The 27,990-nt window shown below is 36.5% G+C and overlaps 1 protein-coding gene and 1 long non-coding RNA gene across 3 annotated transcripts in view; one reads left to right on the forward strand and one right to left on the reverse strand.

Moving 5' to 3' along the window:
- LOC149081721 (uncharacterized) overlaps positions 1 to 27,990 on the reverse strand; it is a 124,904-nt gene that overhangs the window by 18,179 nt on the left and 78,735 nt on the right. The gene's annotated exons all lie outside the window — the stretch shown is intronic.
- On the forward strand, positions 5,557 to 27,979 carry LOC149081722 (uncharacterized). The gene is made up of 2 exons (XM_089236941.1): positions 5,557 to 5,645; positions 27,110 to 27,979. Exons 1-2 carry the CDS (start codon positions 5,557 to 5,559, stop codon positions 27,966 to 27,968), a joined length of 948 nt encoding a protein of 315 aa, XP_089093067.1. The 3' UTR covers positions 27,969 to 27,979.

Consider the following 27,990-nt stretch of genomic DNA (forward strand, 5'->3'; position numbering starts at 1 on the left):
TAAAATAAAAATAACCAAACGTATTTTGAAGATGGACCCAATCAGGGCTGTAGCGTACCTTGTACCTTCTAGGGACCCCGAGGCAGACATTTTCTTGGGGGGCCCTTTAAAAAAGAAAAAATAATGCAAAATAAATGTAAATGTTTTTTGTGAGGCCCCCCCCCCTCCCCCACATTTAGCTCAGTGCTCCGGTTGCCCCAGCCTAGTTACGAGCCTGGAGCCAGCAATCGGCATTATGAGGTAATTTTCCTTATTGAAATCTAGTTTCCAACATTTGGAAAAATCGCTGCTCACAAATCTAGATGGAAAAAAAAAATCTCTGCAAAAAAATCTGCATGTAGCAAAGAAGCTACTCGGTCTGAAAGTGAAAGCGGCTGCAAGCATTCTAAATACTTTCATTTTTTCTACGGAAAATGTGGAGCGAAAAAACTTTGGACTTTTTCCTAATCGTCGATTACAAAATTGATGAGCTTTACTTAAAATCTAAGTATATTCTCAATCAAAAATAATAAAATTTTTTGCATAGGATGAAAAAACAAAAGTAAATAATACTGCTTCAAAATTTTTCCTTTCTAATATTTGATTAATTGTGTGTTTGTGTAATGATTAATAATTTATTAGTAAATTGTGTGTTATCGAAGTGAATGATTCACCAACAAAACCACCATCAGATGCTAAGAAATATCAATGTTTCAACAAATTTGGATGTAGTGAACTTTTTATTGGGTCCGTAGATGGTTCGTTATAACGGGATTTCAACTGTAGTACTAATATATGGTAATTTCGATGGCTAATATATGGTAAAATACGATATATAAATGCGATACTTTTTTTTTTTATCTAGAAAGAGTTGATTTCTTGTCGGTTATTTTTTGAGAGCTACTGAAATTTTACGTGTTCAGAAATTAATAAAATCACACCACATTGAGAGAATTGTAAGTAAAATGCAATAGGTAAAAAACCATTCACCTTCGCTAAGCAAGATTTTATCAGTTTATAGATAACAGTAAAATAAAGGCAAAAATTTTACCCTTAATTGTCCATTCTAAAAAAATAAAAATAATAATCCACTCTAATCAATAAAATTGCTACGATGATGTATTGTTTCAATGTAAAATATGCTATCAGCGCCAATTTATATGAGTTATTTTTAAAAGTTGAATATGTTTTTATTGGGTTGAACCATAGAGGGTCAACTTAAATGTCTCATTCATTCAATCAATATGCTTTCAGATTGTGATAAATAATGTTTACCACCGAGTACGATGATTATACGAGACACTAAAATGTCCTATACGACCTTCAAAAAATACATAACGTCACTAACAATCACATATAAAAATGAGTAAACACAAAAAAAACCTTCATATATGAGAAAACAAAGCAATTATGCCTCAGTCTCATATTAGTGAAGATAATGCAATATAATAACACACCTAGCCTCTAGTCATACTGATAATAATGATTATAGTCATTCTCTTTATAATTTCCGGCCAACACAGGAAAAGTACATACTGTATATTATGGTCCTTGTACGGATGGAATGGAGTGATAAAAAGGGAAAAGCGTAAAGGAAACCAATATCAGTGATTTCCGAGCCACGACCATGTGTTTATACTGTCATTAAGAGGAATCCGTCATTATTTTCCAATAATGATATTAAAAAAATAGTAACGAAAAAAAAGAGGCGTATGTATGCATCTATATAAGTGGGGTTTTTTTTTTTCCACAGTGAAATGAAATGTTTGGGGTTTGTTGACGCGAGAGGACATTAGTTAATGAATACTAATGGACTGGGCGTTATTTTTTGGGGTTTTTTCTTTGGTAAGGAAATCACTGTAAAAGAGGTTTCCTGTCAAATATGTGAATGATGAATCTCTTCTAGAAAACCGTTTTCCAAGATTTTTCCTAGTATCTAGAAGCTTCTGATGCTATTGACTTGAAAAAGGCTGGTAAATATTTTGTCAGCCTAGCTAATAATATCCCTACTCAAAGACGCGGTGATAATAATTTTGAATTATATATATATAATTACAATTTTTTTTTAAAGTCTTATGACGAGGGGGAATGTTTGATTTACAGGCGAGAGTATCTTAATTAGCATATCGTTCGAGTTATAGAACTGGAAAATAAATAAATGTCATATCTGTTTCTTGTGATAAGGCGCACACTAACTGATATACATGGGTTTTAACCTCTTGAGCTGCGACCCAACATCAACTCACGATCGACTTCGACCCATGGCTTTATTTTGAATTTAAAAATGCTTAATAAATATTTTTCATCTTCACCCGTGAATCAAAATTTGCTTTAATTAAATTTATTTTACAGAATTAAGCATATTATCAATTAGAAAGGAAGTTTCATAAGAAAAATTAGTTAATAACTTGGGGTCGATATCTTCACTAAGACCCATTGCAGTTGGGCACACATGTAATACCTATTACAAGTCTAAATTTGAAAAAAATGAATCATTAAAAACCATTTAAAACCGTTTATACAGAGAATAGGCTATAAATAAAATGCTTCGTTTGAATGTACCACTCGTCTTGGAAGTGTTTGCGACCTGATTATGGGTCACGACCCATAAGTGAGTAATTTCTTGGGAACCTCTGGCCCAATACAGGGGTCTCTCCGACCTTTCAGGTATTGCGGGGAAAAAACTTTTCATGAAGCTCGAGGATCAGCAAGTTCATACTGAAGGATCTAGATTCACAGAGTGAAGTCTTTAAGGATGGGCCCGAGGTACACAGGGCTTCCTATTCAAACGAGGCAGGGGTGCTCTATTTGAGAATTTGATTTATACCTACCCTTTTTTATGGTAAGAGTTTTCTGTCAATATTTGAATGATGAATCTCTTCTAGAAAACCGTTTCCCAAGAGTTTTCCGAGTATCCAGAGGCTTCTGGTGCCATTGACTAGTAAAAAGGCTGGTAAATATTGTCATCCGACTAGCATATAATAGGTCTACTCGCAGACGGTGGTAATAATTTAAAATTATATAATTATAATTTAAATATATATGCATATAAATATATGCATATAATATATGCATATATATTTAAATCTTATGACAAGAGGATGTTTGATTTACAGGCGAGAGTATCTTAATTTGCATATCGTTCGAGTTCTATAAATTAATTAGGTATTCACTCATTATAAAACATTGAAAATAGAGAACTAAATAAGTGATCATGAATTATTCTCTTGTTCAACTATATTTTATTGCCAATCTGCCCATTAAAATGGCAGAATTAAGCTGAAATAATTTATTAGTTAGGTTTACATAGATTATTTTATGTAGCTTGCTTCTGTTACTTGTTGCACTTGAAAATTATGAATGTACTTAACCTAATTAAATTTTTACTTGTTTGAACTTGGCACAAGTAATGTCATTTGTGCACAGTGGCATCTTGACAGGAAGGGTTGGGGGTACAACGGGTCTCGTACGACAATGAGTGAAATCGAGAATCCTCCAAGTTATCGAGAATTTTTTATAATACGCATATGCAATATTTTAAATGAATAAATTCAGGGGACTCTGAAAAAATATAAAGCTCTGGGCCCCGTGCCCCGAGAACCAACGCTGAAAGCACATATCAGAAATTGTAATTTCTCAAACTAGATTGACGTAAAGTTGATGAATTCAATATATAAAATTTTACTATCCTTTCATTTTTCATACATATGGAAAGAAATCAAGAAAGTGAAGGCAAACTAACGCACTGTATTTCCCTTAGGGTTAAGTTGTCACATGTGACAACTAACCCCGTTTCTTCTGGGACAACTAACGATTTCAAGATCCACACGGCTGAAAAACAATCCAACAAAAAATATTTATGTTAATAAGTAAGTTTACAACTATGCAAAATAATAGTTTATATATTACTTTATAATAGACATACTCGATAAAATCAATCAACAAAGCATGCCATTGAAACAAGACAATGGAAAATTACTAATCCAACAAAAATTCGGAAAAATCTCTAAAATTTACGAAAGTGTCCGAAGCATATATTAATACTGGGAAGAAGAATCTCTTTAATTGCATGAACAAACTGTACCATTATGGACAGTGGGCACCATCTATGTTCTGAAAAATAATGCGTGTGACAACCTTCCCGTGTGACAAAAAGCCTCGGTCTCCCCTATTGTCTGAGCCTTTTTTTTCCTTTGAGGCTGGAATATATAAATAGATATTTTGAAAATTAATTCACAAAAAATATTTTTTTCAAACATTTATAGATGACATATAAATGTGAGTAGAAACACCGAATTTTTTTCCGCAAAAACATTTTTTGAAAGCAAAAAGGTTTCCAAAAAAATGTTTTTTTTTCAACTATCTCGCATCAAACATATCTGTAATAATGCCAATGACTTTCAAAATGCATTAATTAATCTCAAAAAAATCTTAATAGGCAACAATTTTCCTCCGTACACCTCGGACTTACTTCCTCCTCACACCAATACCTCTAAATTTGACTGCAAATGCTACTAAGCCTTGCACATGGTATGCACATTTTCCTTCTGCATCTACTTTCTGTATCTACTGTATTCTGCTATCTGTGGATTATACGCCGCCGAAGACTGTATGCACGAAATTATGGTAGTCCAAAATACGACATAAAGCATGAAGTTAAACTCCATATAATTTACACAAGCGAGCTAACATGGGGTGTAATTTTTATTCGGTGTGTTGATGACTTCAGTGCTATTTCTTCACTCATGCTGTACTATCTTCGAAGAAATAATTTTGCTCTTATACGACCCACAAAAGGGTAAAATGCAACACATGCCTCAGACATTGCAACATTTAATTAATACCGTCAACTTCACAACAGCTCCACCCTATCTCTCCGACTCTAATAAATAAATTACAGCTTCAACTCTAAAAAAAAAAGCTGTGTTTGTTTTCCTTCATGAAATTAGTTTACTCCATTGCCTTTACCTTCCCTAGGAAAGCTTTCGTTAATACGCAGAATGCAATTAATCCTAATCTGGTAATAATCCCCCAATGCTCACACAAAGACAGCTCAGAACAAAGAAAAAAACCAAATATATTTCCTCTCCCATTAAAAACGAGGGGAAGCAACATTCATTCAACATGACTAAATGAAGTTACACGTCATATTCTATCGACTGGAGAAGACCACGTCATCAGGCGACATCGACAGAATGTTTACACGGATCTCGTACAACGTTGTTATATCCCTTATGTACACTAAAAAACCGAACAAGGGACAAAAAAAAAAAAAGCTCAGTAAATGCCTTTCCCAACCCGAAAAACGCAAGTATATCCATTCTACCACGTACGATGATGATACCATTATTCTCAGGAACTAGAGAGAACAATGAATATCGATCCCAGGATCGGAAGGAGAGAAAGAATCCCACCCTCCTGTAAAAAAAAAAAGGTAGAACGATTCCTTTTCGTTCAACACTATCATTTATCATTGCTGGTTGGGTTATTACATGGATTCCTGGCGATCCTGGTAGTGAGGTCGACGTATTGGTGGCCTGTGTGTGTGTGGATCCGTCTCTCTCTCACAGCCAGACAATGGTGCTGCTGGACTGCCAGAAGGTTGGACGTGGGAGTATGGCGTCAGGAGACACCATGTTTGCCATCTCTCCCGCTCTATCTCATCGGTAATAGAGAATATCCCTTTCATAAAATATCTTTCTCAACCTATAACCAGATATTCCTCCCCCTTCCCGTCCATGTCCAACTTTTTCCACCACAAAACGAAACTATAGATAACGTCATACCATGAAGAAGAGAAGCAAGCATACCAGAATAGGGGGAAGGGGACTGGAAGACAGGCTACTGTACTTGCTCATCTATAGATGGTAGGTATAGATGACACACAGAAGGTAGACAAGAGTGGGTAGGTAGAAGGAATGCACATGTCAGTGTCTTTGTGTCGGGCATTGAAACAGCAGCGGCAGAGCTTCTTTGATGTAGTAGTTTTGGCGGAAATCCAGTGGCAAGAACCTGGTGGAGATGGAGAGAGAGAGAGAGAGCGAGCCCATGTGGTGGGCTCACGTGAACAATGGGCTTGCTGGATGGATATATCATTGGAGGAAAGATAACTGAGAGATATACACGGGGGCTATCTTTCCCTTCCACCCTATCTGTGGAACTTACCTTCAATGTCTTCTCCGATCTCTCTTTCAGTCGTCTTCAGATCGTCTTTGTCCAGTAGAGCGGCACCGTATTTATATCCATATACGTGTATTATTTCTTCAGCTCAGGGTGGTATGGATTTTTTTTTTTTTCATTTCTGGGGAAAAAAATAAATAAATAGGATATTTTCTGAAAAAAAAATTTCTTTTATTTCGAATTTTTATTCTTCTTTTAGTAAACTTATCCCGGCAGGAGATATTACACATTTTTTTTTTTTTTTTTGGTTGTCTTTTATTGTACTAAAGAGTGCTTTCTAGAAGCCAAAGGAAAAGATATCCGTTCTGCGTCAATGACAGAAAGAGTGTTCACGACGTATTATAAGTAAGAAGGAAAAATATGTGGTTTTTTTCCTTGAGAATTTTCCAGGAAATACCTTCGGATTAGGGAATGTTTTTTCAAAAATTAATTTTTAATCGAAATGTGTTTAGAATTGAAACTCACAATTCTTTAGAATTTAGTTTGAATTTTAGGTTTTGAATCGAACTATTTTTTTTATGTAAGAAGCAGATTTTTTTGGGGGAGGGATTTTCTGGCAAACATTTTATAATTTTAAAAATTAAATTTGAATTGAAACTTTCGACTTATTGAAAATTGAAAAGTACGGTTTCACAAATTTTAGTGAAAATTTTACGTTCTAAATCGAACTTTTTTTTTAAATGTAAGTAGAAGAGAATATTATTATTTTTTGGAAATTTTCCTGAAAATACTTTTGATTAGGGTAGAGGTTTTTTTATGTAAGAAGGAAAAATAATTTTTTTTTTCTTTTCTTTTTGAGAACTTTCTAGAAAATATGTTTGGATGAATGAATTAGAATTTTCAGAAATTAATTTTCAATCCAAATTCATTGAAAATTGAAACGTATGATTTTACTAAAAATTTTAGGTTTTTAATCGAATTTATTTTGTTGGAATATTCTGAAAAAAAAGTTCGAATCTGAGAATTTTCGTGGAATTTAGTTTTAATAAGAACTTTTAATTGCTTTTTTTTAAAAATTTTAAGTTTTTTTAAAAATACTTTGACTCCGTGGAATCGGCAGAAATTTTAGTGAAGGATTTAAGACTTCTAATGCATTGCATTGTTATTTTTTTAAGTATCCTACAAAACCCATTCGAATCTTTGAACTTTCATTTAATTTAGTTTGAAAAATAATTAATTTTTAATTAAATATTTCAATAATATGTTTCCGTCGAAATGATACAAACTTTATAGATTTAGTGACACGTTTATATGAATTTTTAATGCATTAATTGCAACAGGTAAGATGGACAAGAAAGTTCTTACAAAAGGTTTTTAACAGCTGGCTGATGCGAAAATATGTTTAGGAAAGAGAAAAAATTCAACTGCCCCGGCGGGGTATCGAACTCACGTCCTTTAACTTTCCATGGCATTTATTTTTTTCGTCAATAGATTTATTTATTAATAAATATATTGTTTAAAACAATATAAATTTATGTCAATAAATTTATTTATAGTTATTATTGACGTTCAAAACGTTGATATCTGTCTTTATAGAACCTGAACATGATAATCACGAGATTAAATCCGAATTCAAGGAGATAAATTTTGGATTTCTCTATTCTAGATAGTATCTGAATTTAAAAAGAAGAATGTTCAACAAAAAAAAAAAAAACAAGTTCGAATCAAATTTATTTTTTAAAATTCATTTTCGACACAATCGAAAATTTGAATTAATTTTTTAGAGGGACAACGATTTGGTGGAAACGATGACATTAGTTTTGTATAAAACGAAAACTTTATGCATTCTAGTGAAGATTTTCGGTATTTTATTCAATGGCTGCGCCCATAGGCGTACGCAGAATTTTCTCGGGGGGGGGTTCCAGATTTTTTTTCCTTCTGAGGGGGGGGGGGATTTGCGTTTTTTCCTGCAAAATAACGCTATAATCTTGGCTCAAGGGGGGTTAGACCCCCCCCCCCCTCCAGCGTACGCCAATGTGGCTGCCTATTTTTTAAAGCGCTCTTTTCACTTTCTTCCAAAAGGAAATTTGGTATGTACAAATATTTTCCATAAGAGGATGGTAATTTTCTTATAATTACCTAAATGCAGTTTTTAGAGAAAATCAATACGATTTGACATGGAAGTTTTGATTCTATATTTACTGTGCATTCTATCTAAAGGGCAATAAGAATTGAGTGGAAATTTCTGAGAATTCTGTATGAAATACGCTTGAATCGAATTTAGGTTTTTTATGAAAACGACGCAAATTTCACATATTTTAGTGAAAATCAGACTTTTTAATGCTTGGTTCAGCTAGATGAATTTTCAGTTTCTACCGCAACACCCACAACAAATAGCACCAAAATTTATCCTAAAAGAACCTTACTAGAACATGATTTTCCACTGTTCGATACTCATCTAAATAAGTAATTTTTATCGTAAATTAATATACGACTACAGTCGTGAGGTTTCAATCCCGGATTATGACCGAGTATTTTACGTAATAACCTCTTTTAATCGGCTTAAAACATTAGGTTAAAGTCTGATGAGTTTATAGGAATTCATGATTTAAAATTATTGAATTGGAGATATTATTGAACAGAGTCACATTTTTATCACAATTTTGAGCGGTTAAACTCAAAGTACTATATGTTATGAGAATAGGCATGATTTGTAAAGGAATGCTTCTGGTTGAGCGAGAAAGTAAATTTTTGTCTTCAGTTTGTAACACTGCTTACGTGTTCATTACATGAAAGTTTTCGCGCTCATCAAATTAATGTGGGGAGGAGATGAACAGTTTTCTTTGAATGAGACTTTTAGGGGTCATTCAAGTATTACGTCGGCATCGATGGGGGAGAGGGGTTTTTCCAATTTTCTGCCTTTTGATGACAAAAGGGGGGAAGGGAGGGTTTGGATGATGCTTACGCCGTCGACCATTATTTATAAAAATATTAAATATTCTTAATGGCGACTTACTCGATGCACCAAAAATGAGAAAAACCTTTTATTAGTTTGTGGGCACCTGAACTAAAATTCTTCCTATTGATAAATCCCATACAAAGCCACTTTAGTGATCTCTAAATGTTTCGCGGATCCAAGTGATCCGCAAATGTGTCCGGGCCGCTTAAGTGCTCTGGAACTGTGACAAGTATTACTTAAATAATTATGCCGCGATCACTTAAGTAATCTGGGAATGTGCAGCGAGTAACTTGAGTGATGGGGGCCACTTAAGGGCTCTAAAACTGTGCCACGTGCCACTTTAGGGATCTCTAAATGTGCCACGAATCACTTAAGCTATCTGTAAATGTGCCGCTGAGTTTTCATTTTTACAAAATCAGGATTGAGGTAGTGGGCCACATCAGATAACCCTGAGGGCCCCATTCGGTACGCGGGCCACGGGTTTAGCATATATGGCTTAGAGAGTGGGTCGCAATGAATTTCTTGTTCGGGAAATTTTGAGTTCTTAGTACTGAAATAGCATTGAAATGAACAGAAATTGATTATAATAACATAAAAGATATTCCCTTTCGAAATTTTATTTATTTTTTAAATATTTTTTTGCATTGAAAAAATAAAATTTCCATCGTCGGGGGGGGGGGCGAGTCCCCCTCAATGAGTTTGGGGGAGGGGGGTCCATATGAGTTTGGAGATCCCACCAATATGAGTTAGGAGGTAGGGGGCAGAGCTGACGAAATTTTGCTGACGGGGGAGGGGGGGGGGAAGAGTCAAAAATGGCTTAAAATTTGCGTGGCGTAATACTTGAATGGTCCTTATTTAAAAGGGACTAAGATTATAATATTACATAGGTCCTAAGATGCACTGGTCCTAGAAACCAGACACAGCCCGGCATTTGCTCTGATATCGGAATAATCCCGTTATCTGCTAAGGCTGCGATTGTCTCTTCCAGGGAAAGGCGTTTTCAGTAGCCTATTTGTCTAATGATTTCAATCGGTTTTACGTAATGCACTTGAGAGCAAAGCACTCAAAAGAGTGCTCTGGAAGTTCACACTGAAAATATTGGGATTCCTTGGAGGGAAAGTAATGAATTTTACATTGATTTCTATTGGGGGGGAAGGGGGACTATTTCGGTTTCTGAACCATTTGGTTCAAGCATAGACTTAAGATATAAATAGACCGCGCACGCTATTCATAAAACTTGTCGAACGTGAAGAAAAGATGAGCAGTATTGTCGGGGAAAGAACAGGTTCTGCGCTATTACATTTGGCGCGTTTTCGCAGAAGCTAGGATGTTGCTGTAACGAAATTTGACTCAATTCGATCAAGTTGATGAAAACTTTCCTTCATTTTTTCAATGAATTTCACTCATTTTTATGTGAAATATTTAGGGAGTATCAGATTTGAAAAAATAAATTCTATAAAATAAACAAATATTGGAAAACGGAATTTATTTATTTTCCATTAAGTGATAATTCTTAATAATTTCTTAACACATGGGTTTTTAAATTTTAATTGAATATATAATATTTGAAGGAAGTGAATATAAACAGTATAAATTTCATGAAATAAATTTTTTTGGCACAGTTTTTAATAGCTTTCTAAATATCTATACACACACAGGAAACAAAATATTGTATACAACAAATATATAATGTTTATGTTACTGTAAATTTGATAAATCCGTAGTGCGCGTTATCTTCAGAAATTATGCATAATAGTTGGTAAATATATGCATAATTACCAATATTTTTAGTAAGTTTGATGAATTTCGTAGCATTTATCACTTTTTACGAATGAATCGAATAATTCTCAAAATGAAGTTAGTAAGTTTAATGAATATGGAAAAAATCCATGCTGAAATATCACTTTATTTCAACAACTTAGTTCTGTCCGTATGAGATGCGTGCACTACACATATTTCGCCATAAAAATTAAATTAATAATAAATGCGAAGATAGAGAGAGATTTTTTTTCATCGGCTTAGTTCATGTTGGCTTTTGCTGTATTTATCAGCATATGCAAACATAACCGTTACGAAGAGGGGTAAAAATACTATTATTTTTAGAGGTTGTTATGCATTTTTATGCAAAACTGCAATTGTCTAGAGGGGGGGGGGGAAGTTTTCCTCACATTCTATTTAAATAGAATATTTTTCATAAATTTCTCCATCTGAAAAGCATATTTTCTTCCAAGTTGAGCAAAACTCGAATGAACTCACTAGCTCGCCAAATCTCGCCAAATCTTGCGGAGACGTATATTTCAGTTAAAACTTCATAAAACTCACAATTTCAATCATTTATTGCCAAAAATTCTATTAAAACATTTAATAATGATTCATGCCATTTGAATTTTACCAAAACTTGGAACTTTAATTGAATTAAATCCAAAATGGAGTCGTTAGAAACTGAGATTACGTCAGAAATCCATTGCATCGTCAATTTAATATTCCAATTTTTAATTTATAAGAAGGGGAATAAGCAAAAAAGTATTCCTTTGTGAAAGGATAATGTTCCTCCTTTCCTAAACCGTTCAGAACATCCGAAAGCTGCACACGTGGTGACCATTCTAATGAAAAATAAGACAGCACTTGGAGATCGTCATACGAACAGCCATAAGGAAAGCATTGCCAGCGAGATTCCCTGACCAGACTTTCGACCGGAATCACGTGACTCCGGATCTTTGCTTCACATTGTAACCCCTCGCGCGCACTCTATAGTATTATTACTCTGTGGGTTCAAGAACGGACTTCCGGAAAGAATTAGCAAGTTCGTAAACCGAGGGTTGGCTGTTGGTAGAAGCATAAACGATATAATATGTGATCAGGGCCGTAACTAGGATTTTTGCCACCCTTTACGACCTTAAAATTCGATAATTTTGTAACGGTGTTCTTTGTTCCTACCTAAAAAACTGCCGCCCCCTAAATTTGGCCAGCCGGGACAGTCCCCCCCCCCCCAGTTCCGGCCTTGCTAAGAATAGTCCTACTTAAGAGTTCCTCCCTTCCCAGTAATTTATAAATATATAATGAAACGCATCGCTCTCTCACCCTTCGTGGCATACGCCCTTCAATCACGTATATACGGGACGGGACACCTGGCATCTGTGGCTCTTATTATATCCTGATGTTATACTTGTTTTTGAGCATTCATGCAGTGCAGAAGTATTGTGATAATATTTTCGTGATGCATTGTTAGTTTGCCATTTTACGCTGCAATGACCACCAAATGAGAGTTTTGAAATTGTCAGGGTTTCGTCCCGGATTAATGGATTTCTTCATTTTTAACAATGATTTTCTGGATGCGTCCCATTTTCGCGGGCACCTCATCTGGTCACCCTGCTCTAGGATCAACGGTTCGACAGTATTGTGCGGATAGGTAACTTGCCGCAATACAAAATTTATTGACAATTTCTTTCATGTCTCTTTCTAAGAGTTTTGTCAAATGGAAATTTCTACGCTTGTCCGGTTGTCTTAGCACCTTTTCTGTTTCCAAATGATTAATTCGCATTTGGAATCTGTTTCCTACTCATAAACTTCGGAATGTGGCCTTAATTGATACGTTAAGTGTATTATCAACATGGGCTACCGCGCCCTTTCGTATCAGCAGTATTCGTGCAGAAATGACGCTATTTCGCATTCAAATCGGTAATTATCTAAAACTTTTCTCAATTGATTATTACTCTATGAAAATGGAGCACTGACTTCAGAATTCAACCAATAAGAGCGCTGTAAACAAGGTTTAGTCTTGTCATTTTACTATAAAAGCTTAATACCGTCTATGTCTGGAATTTACGTAGGTGTGTAACGACTTCAATATTATTCACACGGCATATTCGGAGTGACCTCCTAGAACAAAATAAATGGAGATTCTGCCATTATTGATGGATCACCACAACTTTGATGGATGAATCTACGGCAGTTATTATGACATGCACGCTTAAAATAATAATAATAACAACCTTGCATTCTTGATTTCAACAATGACTTTTTTTTTCTCTTGCAGACGACCGACATCGAAGTTGTTTTTGATTTGGATCCATTTCAGCCCACCTAGATGCAGACTCATTTGAAACCAGATTGCCTCGGTTATAGATTCCGAAACAGGGGAGTGGGGTCAGTTATTTGACCATTCAAATACTTACAATTCCACGTAAAGAAAAAAAATTATATACAGTATATTTATTTCACTTTCCTATCAGTCTGGACCCACAGACTAGACCACATGAGCTTTTCTTTTCAATTCTATTCTCTTCTATTCTACCAGAAATTATCTTCTCCGCCTCTTTCATGAAGTCAGTCGTTTTCTATAGACTGATTGGTATCTGCATGCTGAGCAGACAGGATCTGCCGACTTTTAACTTAGGGAAAAGGGTGTTCAATCAACCATGTTCTGAATCCTTAGTATTCACTATTTCTGTGGAAGAATAGGAATCCTAAACTGAAGAAGGGAAGTTAAGTTATTCAGTTATCTACTCTACTCAATATATAAGGAAGAAAAAAACCATCGGCAACAAAACATCAGGTTGAAATAGACTTATTTACCTCTTGTATGTTCCAAGGGCATACCTGGGGGCATTCGGATGGATTTTTTTTTTTCTCTGCTGATTCTTCTATAGCGATTTGCCATTTCTGTACTTTAAGCGAATTAATCATCTCTGGTAGACCTGGAGGGACATTGAAAGAAGCCTAATCTGGCGCCGATGTATGGTACATTTTTTTTTCCTTTCTTTCTTTCTTCAGTGAAATCAGTCCTACTGGAATAAGAATGAAATGATGCACTCACACAAATGACCACGGTTATAAATGATCTATAAATCAGACTGACTATAGGCCAGGGATTAACTTGGATTTCTCGAAGGAGATTTCTTCCGTTACTTATTTCTTTCGGGGATGTTTACCTACAAATTTCGTGCTCGGTCGGAGAAATCGATTGAACTGAGGGATTCCATAAAGGTTGACTGAATATTAAAAATGGGAATAAAAAGATGTATACCGTCTTTGAACGGACCTAAACGCTCGGGCAGGCTCATGCTGTCCGAACATATCACGGCAGAATATACGAGATAGCAAAGCGGTATTTTCTGAAAAATACTGCAATGACATTTATTTGGTGGAGTAAAAAAATACGCAGGGTGGATACCATCGACCGCTCAATAATTACACACGTGTTTCCTTATGAAAAATTTACGCAGCAAAGTTTTTTTTGATTTGACCAATAATTATGGCTATAACTAGTGCCCGGAAGTTCAGGCAAAATGCCATCAATGCCTTTTTTTGCCAATTTTCAAACTTTTTCTTGCAAAAATGCCTTTTTTGAAATTTCTCTGCCTTTACTATTCCGACATTATTCTATGTTTATTCGTGAAGTTTAGAGCCCATATTCTGTAGAACTTGGATATTTTTAGCATTGAGAATTTTAAAAGATTTTTATTTAAATCTTCAACCCATTTTATTCTTATTAGCAAGAACGCTTTACAAATCTGGTGATAAATTTACCAATATGGTGGGGGCGAAGGTAACACGTAATAACAAGGTTAATATCCCACTGCACGAAAGGGAAAAATCGCCAATCGTGAAAGGAAAAAAAAACCTGAACTTTTCTTCTAACAGAGTTGAATATTTCAGTTTATTTTCGATTGGCGGCAACGCCACGGCATGGAGGAAAACATTTTTTTCGTTGAATGTTTGGCACGTAACTGACCGTTAGAAACTGACTCGTCACAAAATTTCAAATCATTATAACTCTTTTAATATTCGTTCGATACTAAAATGGAAAACACTTCTCTTTGATAGCTTTTCACAAGGAATTGGGCGGTCGATAGTATCCACTCTGCATATTCAATAATCAGGAAATGCAAAAAATTCAGGAAATGATAAAGTAATGTCAAAATGGGAATTTACTCAAGAAAAATTTAAAAAAAGGTATTTCTACACAAAAAGTTCGAAAATAAGCAAAAAAAGGCATTCGTGGCATTTTGCCTGAACTTCCTTACTCTATTCATGATGGAGTTCAATACATAGATTATACATAAAAGCTGGAAATATCACTAAAACTTTTAAACATTTATGTTAAATAAACATAATTTCGATTTCTCAGAAATATGAACAGGCATTTGTAACTAATAAAATAACATAAACAACTTTTATATTAATTAACTCCGGATAAATATCAGGAATATGAACATTTTGACGTCATAAAACTTACTTATTTACGATAAATTAATGAACATTTACGGGGATAAATATAATAAAAAAAAATAGGATCTTTCTCTGAGAAACTCGTAGGTTCTCTCATTAAACATCAGTCCATTCAATTAAAATGGCTAATTCATATCCAAGATATTTTTAATGACAGAAACTTGGGTTTTTCCCCCCTTGGAATAGAACTCGGACAGTGTATTCGTGTATATATATAAGACGAATGTGACTTATTCTGAAAGATTATTCGCTAATTAGAACTTTGGTTAAGTTTACTTACTCTCAGCGATTCATAAAAGAAATAAAAAAATAGGAATCGAAGAAAAAGAGGGAGAAACATCAAGACCTAATTAAGCGAAGATGGTGTATTTTTGTATTCCGTTCTCACTGGTGGTAAGAATAGCAAAATATGTGACTTCGTAATTATGTAGTATATATCTGGTATGATTTTGTATATGTCTCTGTAATTATAAGACGAAAAGATATGGAAATATTGCATCGAGAAACCGAATTGGAAATATTCGGAAATATTTTCCAATTTTTATTGAATGGAATTTACTAATTAGTGGTAGACTAATGGCTGCATATAATGAAAGGCATTCCCTCTTCATAAATAAATTTAAATGACGGACGAAATTCGTCAGTGGAATAACGGAGAGAAAGTTTCTCACGTCTCTCTTATCTAAATTCTTAAAATAGTGATAAGTGATAGTTAATAATTACGAAGAAAAATTGAAGTGAAATGTATTTCATACGTTTGTAAATTATAATTTTCAAAAATTATAAGGTATGAATTAATGTGATCTATTTGATTTTTGCAAGTCACGAGCACCCCTCGATGCTCATCACTAAAGTCCGGATTATATGCACTAAAAAAGCGGTGAAATATGCATTAAAAAAGCAGCGAAATATGCACTAAAAACGCAGCGATATATGCACTTAAAAATGCCAAAATATACACTTAAAAATGCCAAAATATACACTTAAAAATGCCAGAATAAGAACTTAAAAATGCCAGAATATGCACTTAAAAATGCTAAAAGACGTATTTAAAAACCCAAAATATACACTAAAAAATCCTGAAAAAGTTAGAAACTCCAAAATATGTACCCAAAATGAGAAAACGCGTTAAAAAATTACCATGCGAATAAAAGCAGATAGGTTTTTAAAATGCATATTTTCTATTTCTCACAGGGTATTTACAAAATAATACCCGCATGCATGTATGTATGTCGAGCTTTGGCAGTAACATATCTACTGTATATGCAACTTTTATATATTTTTTGTTTAGGCCAGAGGTCTCTTCAACCTTTTTCTAGTCGCGAGCACTGTTTGTATCCATCATCAAAAGAAGAGCACCCATACGGCAAGTATATGCATGATATCAGGATGATTTCAATCCTTCAATACAAGTATCAAGTGCTCGTGAGTACTCTGGGTTCTTCAGAGATCACCGTGGTGCTCGCGAGTCAGAGGTTGACTTTAAAGATTTTTTAGTTTAAAAAAATCATTGCTCTTTAAACCAGTGTTTCTCAACCGCCGGGTCGCAGCCCGTCAAACCAGACACGACCCGGGCTCTGTCCCTTCTGGGATATAAGCCCTTAACCCGTGTGGGTAACCACCCGGTACCGGGCCCTAATATTAGTCATACCAGGCCATGAATGGTTCACCGTTCCATTTTTTCCCCGTTAGTCGTATGTATGACCGAGCTTTCCACTGACGAAAGAGATATCAACCGGGCCGGTTGATATCTCTTCGATACATCGTTCTTCCAAAGGTTGAGAACCACTGCTCTAAACCACATAAGCATAAAGCATGTGTTTAATGCATGCAATATAAGTTGACATCGTAATACCTCAGCTATCCGTACACATTTGAGACGTTACTAATAACTTACTATTGATTATGAACAGGGTGTACATATAATTAAAGTTCCTCTATTCTGAGCGGTTTACAGCCGTACCTATTCATCCGATTTTGAAATTTTTAGAACGTCTTTGGGTGGCATTAACCCACAGGGTTTAAACTATAGTCACGATCTCCTATCCAAAAATTGTGACCATAGTGTTCTGGATATTGTCCCTCACAAGCACTCGAGATGGCAAAGCACGAAGCATTCGAAGGATAACAAAGGTTTATTTTAAAGATCAGCTATTTACATGTAAACTCACAAGCAGCGATTTGACGAAACATGCTGAAAACAGAGAGCGGCTTCTCTCACATACAAGACATCTAGTCTTAAAAAACTCAACAAACTGCCTTTAGTTCTGCTTTGGCGGCGCTTTTGTACAGCAGAGTTAAGTCTGGAAGCTTCAGGAAAGATCTTTTGGTGTCACGTCATCGTCAAATCATCGAATCTGTCACCAAATTAGCTGAGTTTGTCGTTAATTTGGCGGGATTTACAAAGAAATGCGTTAATGATTATCTACAGGTGAAAGATGGCATAAAAAAATGATAAATAATGACTATTTACGTAGTTTTCGTAACCCTGTAAAATCCTAGTTAAAACCCGTCGAATACCACCTTCATGTAGGGATGGGAGGGAATTTTCATTCTTTTAAATGCCGAAAATCTCAGCACAGCTTTCAGTGCGGCATTGTCATGCTCGCAAAATAGATCAACACAAACCACGTTCTTGTATATACTCAATTTTCATACTAAAATAAAACCTCTCTAATCCGGACTCCTCGAGACCTAGGTTATTCCGGAATAGTGTGAATCCTGTTTCGTTTACTTCCTAAGTTTTTATATTTAAAGCAGTAATGTGCGTCTTTCAGCATTTTAATTCATATTTTCCTTTAACCCTTTGAAGGTCAGATACTTTCCAAAACCCGTAGAAAACAATGTAAACAGGTGGTCTCACTTACTTACTTACTAACCGAAACGACGACCCAGTCCATATTCCGAAGAATTTCTAACCGATAGGTCACCGCCGGGGTAAAAAAGAGTATGACAGAGGCAGGAAGAGTCAAGTAGGGGTGAAAAATCAAAGCACACATGCTCGTCCGTTGCATTCCGAGTATCATCCAATACACAATTTTTACATGAAAATAGATGAAAAAACAATCCAGTTACAAATTATATGTGAAACACAAACGGCTTGGGGAAGCGTTACGCACTTCCTAGTGCATGAGTGAGTAATTATACAGGAAAAAAGAGTGTGACTATTGCGGTAGCGAGATGCATAGATAGGCTACATAAAGTTACAAGGGAGTATACAAAGCATATATATGCACGTAAAGTTTCAAAACTACAGGTGGTCTCACTATTGGGATACCACGCCGGAAAGGAAAATTAAGGTGATTGAATTAAGAAAATTAATAAAGCAATATAAAGTATATGCATCTAATAATAGATAATTTAATAATAGATAACTTTATTAATAATAGGTAACAATCTAATAATAGATAACTTTGAACCACATTTTTGGAGTTATATAGCGCTACTAAGAATACGCTAAATCGTTAACAATCGTACTGGTATTCCACGTTTGAACTTGTTCTCATTCTCACATATATTTAACGACCCAAAACCAGCAACAAGATCGGCTTTGCGACCAACGGCACTGCTTGTTCTTCGAAATTAGTGAAACAAGTGATGCAATAAGCGCATTTATAACAGACTGTAAGAACATTCATGCGCCTCATCTAAGAAGTCTCTACTACTACTACTATTAAACCACACATGCACCTCGTCCATATTCCTCTGCGGAACCTCTAACGAATTGGTACACGCGGGAATGTGTGTGCACGTGTAGTGAAACCTGACGTGAAGTTCGTTTCTGTGTAATGCTTGTTATGTGTCGTGCTGCCATCTGCCACCAGTTTTTCTAACTGTGAGTAAAGTGTAATGATTGAGTAATTTATCGTTATAGGCGTGTTGCTCTCTGTGGCGAGACTTTTTTTAATGGGGAGATCGGCTCGCATTTGCGCCTCGAAGTTGGGAACCACAGGAAACCAACTTCAGCCGACCACCACTGCGGCGACGGTGGGGTTCGAACCCGGATCCCCGCGATGCGAGTCCGTCATTATGACCACTCGACCACCACAGCGGCTCTAAGAAGTCTCTGTGAATCAAGTTCTGGTCGTGGCCCATAGCTCGAGAATCAATGGCTGTAAGTGGATTTGTACGACCGATTTCGGAAGCCCCTGTTAATCAAGTTTCGGTCGTGACCCACAGCTCGAAAACCCTTGGCTGTGAATAAATTCGTATGACCCCTCTCGGAAGACCGAATGAATCAATTTCGGGTCGGGCCCCGTAACACTTAGTGAATTTGAACAGCCCCTCTCTGGAGTTCCTGCGACCCATATGTTAAGAACTCCTGGCTGGAGACATCGTTCTCTCAATTTAGGAATGTCGGACAAATTGTCTGTACCTTGCCCACTGTAAGATCATTATTATTAACATGTATTTTTTCCTTCTTTAGGCTGTGAAGTTACCTAATCAAATTAATACGAAACATGCGTGTATATCGTCCAATTTCAACAATTTTATGACTGCCCGATGGACAAGTGCAAGAGTTGGAACACTATAAGTTCACGAGAACAAGGTAATACAGAAAGGACCCCCTAACCACGTGGGCATGATTTGACGAATCAGCGTCAAGACTTGATCCACCTTCTTCTCTTATGGCCTTTGCTTTTCCATACTATCCACCAAAATAAAAATGTGGAAATAAGCAAGTAAAAATGTTAAAGTTCCACTATATCGTCGGTAATTCGTGCTCGAGAGAAAACAAAACCAAAAAAAAAAAAATCACTTTTCCTTGAAAGCTGGTGGATGTGCCACTAGAGTATGATTGCAGGCTTGACGAGATTTTTGACAAAGAGGATGAAGACTGTGAGACACAACTTCTTCATTCATCGATACCAGAGACCTTTATCTCATAAAAGATAGGAAAGAGAGGTAATGGCCTCGGGAAGAATGAGAGAGAGAGAGAGAGCGATGTTCTCTCCTTCTCCTCATCAACGAATTTCTCACAAAACTCGCTCTTCCAACTGCTTAATCATCATCATCAGGGGGGCTTTAGCCTATATATATTGGCACGAAAGTCGTTTTCGAGTATAAAGAGGAAAAGGTTAGCATAGACAGAGACTGCGGCAAAGCCCTAAGTCCAGGGGGTTTCGAACTCTCCACCTTTTCCGTTCGCACTTATACGAGGTTTCGCTCACTAGTACTGCATTTGTGGTAGGGCGAAGGATTGAAGATTGGTGGAAAGGAACCGTTCGCCCAAGTGATCAGATAAGAGTCTTTTCTCTCTGTCTGTCTCTCTCTCTTTCTCTGTACATCTCCTCCCACGTGTCTCCTATCTCTCTCTTACCAGATCCCCCAACAAGAGCTGTGGAATTCAATTTAAACTCCTTGAGGAGAAGGTAGAAGGAAGTGCTTCAGAGAGAGAGAGAGAGAGAGAGAGAGAATCTGTAGGAACCTTAAAGTTCTGGTCTCTCGGCGGCTGCGTGTTCAACTACCGGTGATGGTGATGGTGGTGGCACCCGTAAAAGAGAGTAGATAGAAGAGACGTGGTGGAAAAGCGAGAGACAGAAAATTCAGGTGCGGCTAGCCAATTGCGTTGAGTAGGGAAGCCCTGCACAAGGAGAATGGATGGTTGAATTTCTCTCCTGAGATTCCCAAACCCTCCCACCCCGCTCTCTCTCTCTCTCTCTCTCTATCTATCATAGTCATCTGCATACTCCTATCCACGTTTTCAATTTTTACTTTTATTTTACGTACACATTTTTTTTTTATCTATCCCTATCTTCCAAAGGAGGTAAAATTTCTGATAACTCCTCTTTTGTGAAAGCCTCCAACCTTTCTTTCCTAATCAGCAGAAAATCTATGCATAATGAATTCAGGAAGGCGCCTCTTAAGGTTTCCTGTTTCCACAGTATTGCGTTTCTCTCTCTCTCTCTCTCTCTCTCTATAAGAGTTTCCAGAGCAGCAGCATCAGCACGCTGAGGTATATACAGCAAGAGAATATGTGAATAGAGGATGGGAGGAAATAAGGCAAGGAGAAGGATGAACAAGAAGAAAACGGAAGGATAGCAAGGAGAACAGAAAAGAGAAGTAGCTCGTGGCTCCTTCTAGAAAACTTCCAAAAAGGTTCTGCAAAAAATAAAATAAATAAAATAAATAATAAGAATAAGGAATGGAGGTGAAGAAATATATAAGGATATGGTAGGAAAGGAGAAGGATCTCCGAAGTCTCTCTGTCTCTCTCTCTCTCCTTGGCTCTCATTTGCAGAGAGCGATTCTCGTTGCTTCAGCAGCAGCAGCAGCAACAGTAGCCAGCATTTCTTGACAAGACATGGATGTAAGTAAGGAAAAAGAACTTCACATATATACGAAAATGGGAAATTCCCCACAGTTTCCCATTCGGCGTTGCTTTTAGAAAAGCCGACAGTTTCGCCTCCTTTTATGACTTCCCATGTATACCTGCTGTATATATATATATATACCGTACTTTACTGGCATCCATTCCGCTTCCCGGAGGGTTGGTTGGTTGGTTCGTTGCTGCTGCTGTGAGAGAACGCTTCGATTGACTGCGATATTACAGAAAGGCACGAAGGAGAGAAGTGCTTGTAACTCGTATGTACACGCCATATATGTATGCGCCTTTGCAGTGATGCCACACGCTCTCTCTCTCTCTCTCTCTCATTCTCTTCGCGAGTGGTCTCTTTAACAAACCCATAGAAGTAGTGGCGGTGGTATCAGCAGCAGCAGAAGCAAAAGCTTATTGTAATTCACCACGTGCAATAATTAAAAGCGGGTCTCATAATTCTTGCATGACTGCCGTGGCCTTTTCCGAGACACGAATCGTGATTAGGGAAGGTAGAGAAAGAGGGAGATGTTTTCGCCTCTCGATTCTTAAGAATTGCCCAACCCCTTTATGCTTTGGTGAAATCTCGAGTGGTTTCTCGCTGGAGGTATAAGCGAAGCCTCCTCCTCCTCCTTTTGAGATTTCCGTATGTGTATGTTATGTACTACTGCATACATACATTGTGTGTGTATCTTCGAGAGTTTTGATCGGTTCTCAAAATTAAGGTTTCTCTCTATGAATTTTGAGGATGAGGCAAAAGTGGGGGGATCGTTGAAGATATATGCATTTGTATATTGTGAGGGAAAATCGCTGGCGATCATTAATCTTTCGTGATTTTGAGGCATTCAAAAGTTCAAAAGATTTTCCATGAGCGGACTAATATAACGGAGGTAAACCGCCTGTGTGTGATGTTATTTGGGCTTTGAGTCATCGCGCTGATTTTCCTAGGAACAAATCTCGAGTTGTATTCACAATGAATTGGGATGAAGAATTCAAAAGAAATTGCATGCATCACTTTTGATGAATACGAGGATGTTATGTTTCCATGAACAAAGATTTCTCCATAGAAATGCATCAAACGATATTAGTAGCAGAAATTCTTTGAGTTTTTTTCCCCAACAATCGCTTGATTCTTTTCATGACTATCGTACACTAAATGGAACATTATTTTACTGATCAATTCACTCAATAGATTGTTAATTTTCATATTATTGAAAAAATAGAGAGCTGTGATATCATATATAGTAGTTTATCGTCTGTGTGTAGTTGATAGAAAAGTTCTGTGGAATGTCACTTAAGCTGGATTTTGATCATTTGACTAGACATAGATAAGTGATAAATCGATAGTCTTCACAAATGCAAACAAATTGAAACGCAAGAAAAAAGATCAGGATCTCAAAATATGACCGTATATTAGTCATTATCTCCTATTTACAACAATCTCGTTTCTACAACAATAGAAACTCAATAAAACATTACATCAAAGGAAAAAAAAACATAACGAAAGAGTAACTATGAGTTATAATCCAATGTTAATCAGTTATGTACGCATAATTAATTACTGTTTACTTAGAAATTGATGGCTTACTTTCTTACCGAACATGGCCAAGCTCTGTCGCTTGCGCAATTTAAGTACATTGCCCCGGAGAGCGTGGCTACGACGGAAAAATTTTATTCATTCTCACAATTTACAAACAACATAAATATACACAGATGAGATACATGATACATAGAATTAAGAATGTTTGGGAAATGACATGAATCATCGTGACATGTGAAGACGAATCGACTAAAAACAATGTGTAAAATACTGGGCAAAATGTTTGGGGAGGGTGGAGGGCTGACAGGGTTCCAGCCTTGGTGCCCGGGACGCTCTTCATCATTTTTTTTCTTTCACGCTATAAATTCATTATAAAGGGGCTCGTGAATATCGTGGTCTGAGGGGACTTGAACTTGAACTACCAGACAGATACCCACGTAAATATTTCTTACGAAACCTCTAACGTAAGAATACCTGTTGGAAAAGTAGCAACACCTTCCCCAGCCCATCAAATCCATCCACTCTACCCGATCAAACATGAGAACACTTTGGTCTGAGGGGACTGCAAAAGATCCCAACCTAGGGTGTCTTGCTACACTAAGACTCATCAACTAATACAATTTTAAGGAAATAAATCAAATAATAAGGTAATATAAAATATCTTCCACATTAGATTGAAGTAACACTACTTTAAGTGGGTTCAGAAAACTGTTTTGCTCATTTTACTAATTCTTGGGTCATAAAAGCCTTGTGAAATGCAGTGAACTAGCACACGGGTTTCCAACTGGTGTTCCGCGGAACCCTGGGGTTTCGTGATAGCTCTTCTAAGGTTCCGTACGATCAAACACCATGGAATCCCTTAAAAATCCTGGATCACGTAAAGCTTTCATAGAAATCTTTCTTGTTATTGATCCTCAGATAACTGTTCTTTGTTTTGAATTTTAACGAGGTAGTGTACCGTTTATACAAAAAAATCCAGCATGTGAGTGACAAAAACAGTGTTCAAGTATGTATGTGAATAATCAAAAAAATGACCTGGTGAGCGAAGAACGAAAACAGTGACCTAGAGGGTGTGAAAGCGGGTGGACTACCGAAGGAGTGACTTTAACACACACGCATATTTACGGTGGGGGGGGGGGGGGTGTTAAGTGAGCTATAGTCCAGGGCGGCTAATTTTGAGGAATGTGTAGTCAAGAAAACTAGACTAGAATGGGTGAGTGACAGCAAAAAGTCATTATCGTGAAGTGTCCCTATGCATCAGGAGCCTCCGGGCCCTGCTTGGTCGGCAATGCGATAAGACAGCCCTGGGATAGTTCATTAATGAATCTGGCACTATCTTCCTTCTCCAATTCAAAAACAAACAAAATGAATGAAACAGCACTCAATGCTTGATAATTAATAAATACCCTTCGTTGAAAAGCATCGGAGGTTTGGTTCTGTTTTGTTTGGCAAACAATTGTTTTTCATTTTTGGTGTAGTGGCGCCATCTCTTGTAAATATATATAAGGAACATAGCCAAAGATGCGCACATGCGTCCTCATGTCCAAGTTTAAGAGATAATTTCTGGTAATCCTAGTTCAACGCTTACTGTCGCATATTCAGTGCGTAAGTAATGAATAATATCGTTACACATTCGAACCCATACGCAGCGGAACCTCTGTGTATATGGAAATATTCTCATTATTAGTCACTCTCACTCTCTAAACGTCCATATTTAGTAAACTTATTCATCATGAAAAATGTTGCCTTTCTGCAGGCGCGTCGGAAGTGTTTCGAACCTGTGGGTGTTCGTCTTGAGCTTTATGTAGGAAATTTTGATTTCTGGATCAAATTTGGGGTTCTTAGGCACATGCCATAAATTACCTTGGGTGCTCGAGCATCTACAGAATCCTCGACTCCGATGCGACTGCCTTCCTCAGTTACTTTTGTCCATAACCAACCAACGGGTAAAAATAAAATTTTATCAGCCGAACGAGAAATTTGATATTTAGAAAATATCTATACTGTACAGAGGATGTATTATATTGAGAAACATCACGGAAAATGGAACCACTTCCGCCATCTATCAAATTAAAATCACAACTGTTAATAATTCTTCAATTATGATCGGTGATCGGTTTTTGATTATGTGGCGCATGCAAAAAAAACAATACAATATCATACTAATAAATATTTTTTTAAGCAATATATAATACAGATTAGAATATCTTTTAAAATATGGTCACATCAGGAATACTATATCTAAGAATATGATTTAAGAAATCTAATCAGTTTCGTCAGGCGATTGAAAATAAATTATGAACTTTTAATAAAAATTTTAATAGGATTGAAAGATTCGATTAACTCAACCGAAATTTTTAACTGCGATCAATAATCGATCGATTAATCGAACCAGCCATATTCTAAAAAGAACTAGTTAAGTCCAATGCCTTCGAAAATAAAAGTTTATCGCCTGACATGGAATTTTCGAATCCAGTTTCAGTGAATCCCTTGCCGAGCACCTTCGGACCAGCTTTTGAGAACAACCAATTATTTGAACAGAATATCTGCAGGTTACTTGCGCAAAATAAATCGCAAGATGCATGTAGGCTACTTTCTTGGCGCTGGTATAAAACGCTTCCTTTTTTTATATAGGAGGATCTATCTCCTTGTTGGTGATAGAAGAAAATTCGGGAACACACACAAGATGAAAAAGATCTTTCCTGTCGGAGAGGGATTTCGATTTTTTTTTTTTTCCTTTTCCATTTCATTTTCTTTTATCATAATAAATATATATAAAAAAAAAAACGGGACGCTCTTCCTTATTATCAGGTGTTACCATGGCAACGCGATTTTTTCTCCTCCTACTGGACATGCTTTTAAAGATAAGAAGAGTCCCCAAGCACAAAAAAAAACGTATTTTTTATGTTTTTCTCAAAAAAAAGTAGAAAATAGGGATGAAATTGTTAAAAAAAAGAATAAAAAAGAAGAAGAAGAAGAAAAAAGAGATGAGATTAGGGATAAAAAAAAGCAGAAAAATTGGAAACTCTTAAATTTCTTGGAATTAATTTATAACTCATACACAATCATGATATTTTTTATATTGCCGAATGTAGTGTTTTCCTCAAACTGTATTCTGTGTGAGTTCACTTGCGAGTGTTCATCATCATGCTAGGTCGTCTCAACATAAAAATGATGTTCTGGGCCTCTAGGGGGCCCCCAGAATTTTCTGAAAGCCCATTATCTGGAAGTAATAGCTAATGGGTTGCATGTTTACCTACTTAATTACACTCAGAAATCATAGCCCCAGATCTAATCGTGTAGCTCTTATATGGGCATGAGGACTCCGGGAAATGCCCGAGAAGGTCCTTGCGTTAAGATGGCGCAGGTTCTTCGAGCAGTTCTGCTGGATTCTGAAAATAGTCGCAGTTTTCCCACTTTATTTCATTTGAATCCTCATTTTTTCGCATCTGTAATTTTATTTCCATGGTTCTCTGTGGCCCCTCTCCCTTAGCCACCTGTCATGGATCCAGTTGTATTTGATTTTCCCGTGACCTCTTAGAATATCGCAGTATCCCAAGGGAGGCCATATGGCTTGTAGTTGAATACTCGCAAGGTCAGCGTTTCTCAACTTTTCTAAACCCAAGGACCAGTAAAATTTCTGAAAAAAATTCGACGGACTACTAACTTACAGTCTGAATGGCGTGATTATATGTCCCGTAAAATAAGGGGTCATATAAATTCAGGAATAAAATACATATTATCCAGGAATGTCCCGTATTTTGAGTTTTATTCCGATAATTTTGGTCGTTCTCACTTTTCGTGCACTTATCCCGTTTTTTTTTTTCAACGAAGCATAATTTGAATCCGCAATCTCTACTGAAATTGTGAATGGATAATTTTCATCACTTATAAATTATATCATGATAATTATGACTATAAATATTAAATAATAATACTATACTATAATTATGACTCAAATGTAGCGGGTGCCAACGAAGTTTCCATTTCACGTGTGGCGGATTCAGCGGTAAGGCTGCACGTAAACTGTCACAGGATAAACAGAGGAAATGGACTTGTGTAGCGTGTACGTCCTCTCCCAGGGATACTTTTGCTGGCGGTAGTGATTGCCCGAATATTTCGGATTTCTTGGAGAGGATTGTGCAACAAAACACCGATCTCAAGTACTTCGTAACCAACAAGTTGGAAGAATTTAAGCAAGTGATCGATTTCAATAATGCTGTCATGAAAGACCTGAAGGACTCTATAATTCAGCTACAGAACAAAAATGAGGAATTGCAATCAAGGAATGAGACTCTCGCAACTGAAAATATGGAGATCAAATCCGAAATGAGGAAACTGCAATATGACATCACTGAGTTGAAGCAATATTCAAGGCGTACTAACATGGAGATTACTAATGTCCCGGAATCAGAAAATGAAAATCTGTCCCAGATCTTATCTAAGATCGAAGATTTGGCTGAATGTGAAATGATCAACAGTATAATGGTCGCTCACCGTGTGCCTAGTATGAATAAAGACAAACCTAAACCGATTATCGTTCAATTCTCGTCTAAGCTGGTGCGTGATCAGGTGTTGAAGAAACTGAAAGATAAAAAAGTAAGTGCGTCACAAATCAATTCCCGATTCTCTACTATCCCGGTATATTTCAATGAACATTTAACTCCTGAGCTGAAGAAGTTGTTTTTCCATGTACGAAAATTTAAAGCTGAGCATGACTATAAGTTTGGTTGGGTACGTGACGGCAAAATTTTTTTGCGAAAGAATGAATCATCCAGAGTCATACGAATAAACTCTGAAAAAGATTTACCTTCGATTTCTTAACTGATATAATAACTGAACCTGA

Source organism: Pholcus phalangioides, unplaced genomic scaffold, assembly GCF_987345545.1.
Source record: "Pholcus phalangioides strain wild (caught in Gottingen) unplaced genomic scaffold, Ppha-v1.0 ptg000009l_1, whole genome shotgun sequence".
NCBI classification, from domain to species: Eukaryota; Metazoa; Arthropoda; class Arachnida; order Araneae; family Pholcidae; genus Pholcus; species Pholcus phalangioides.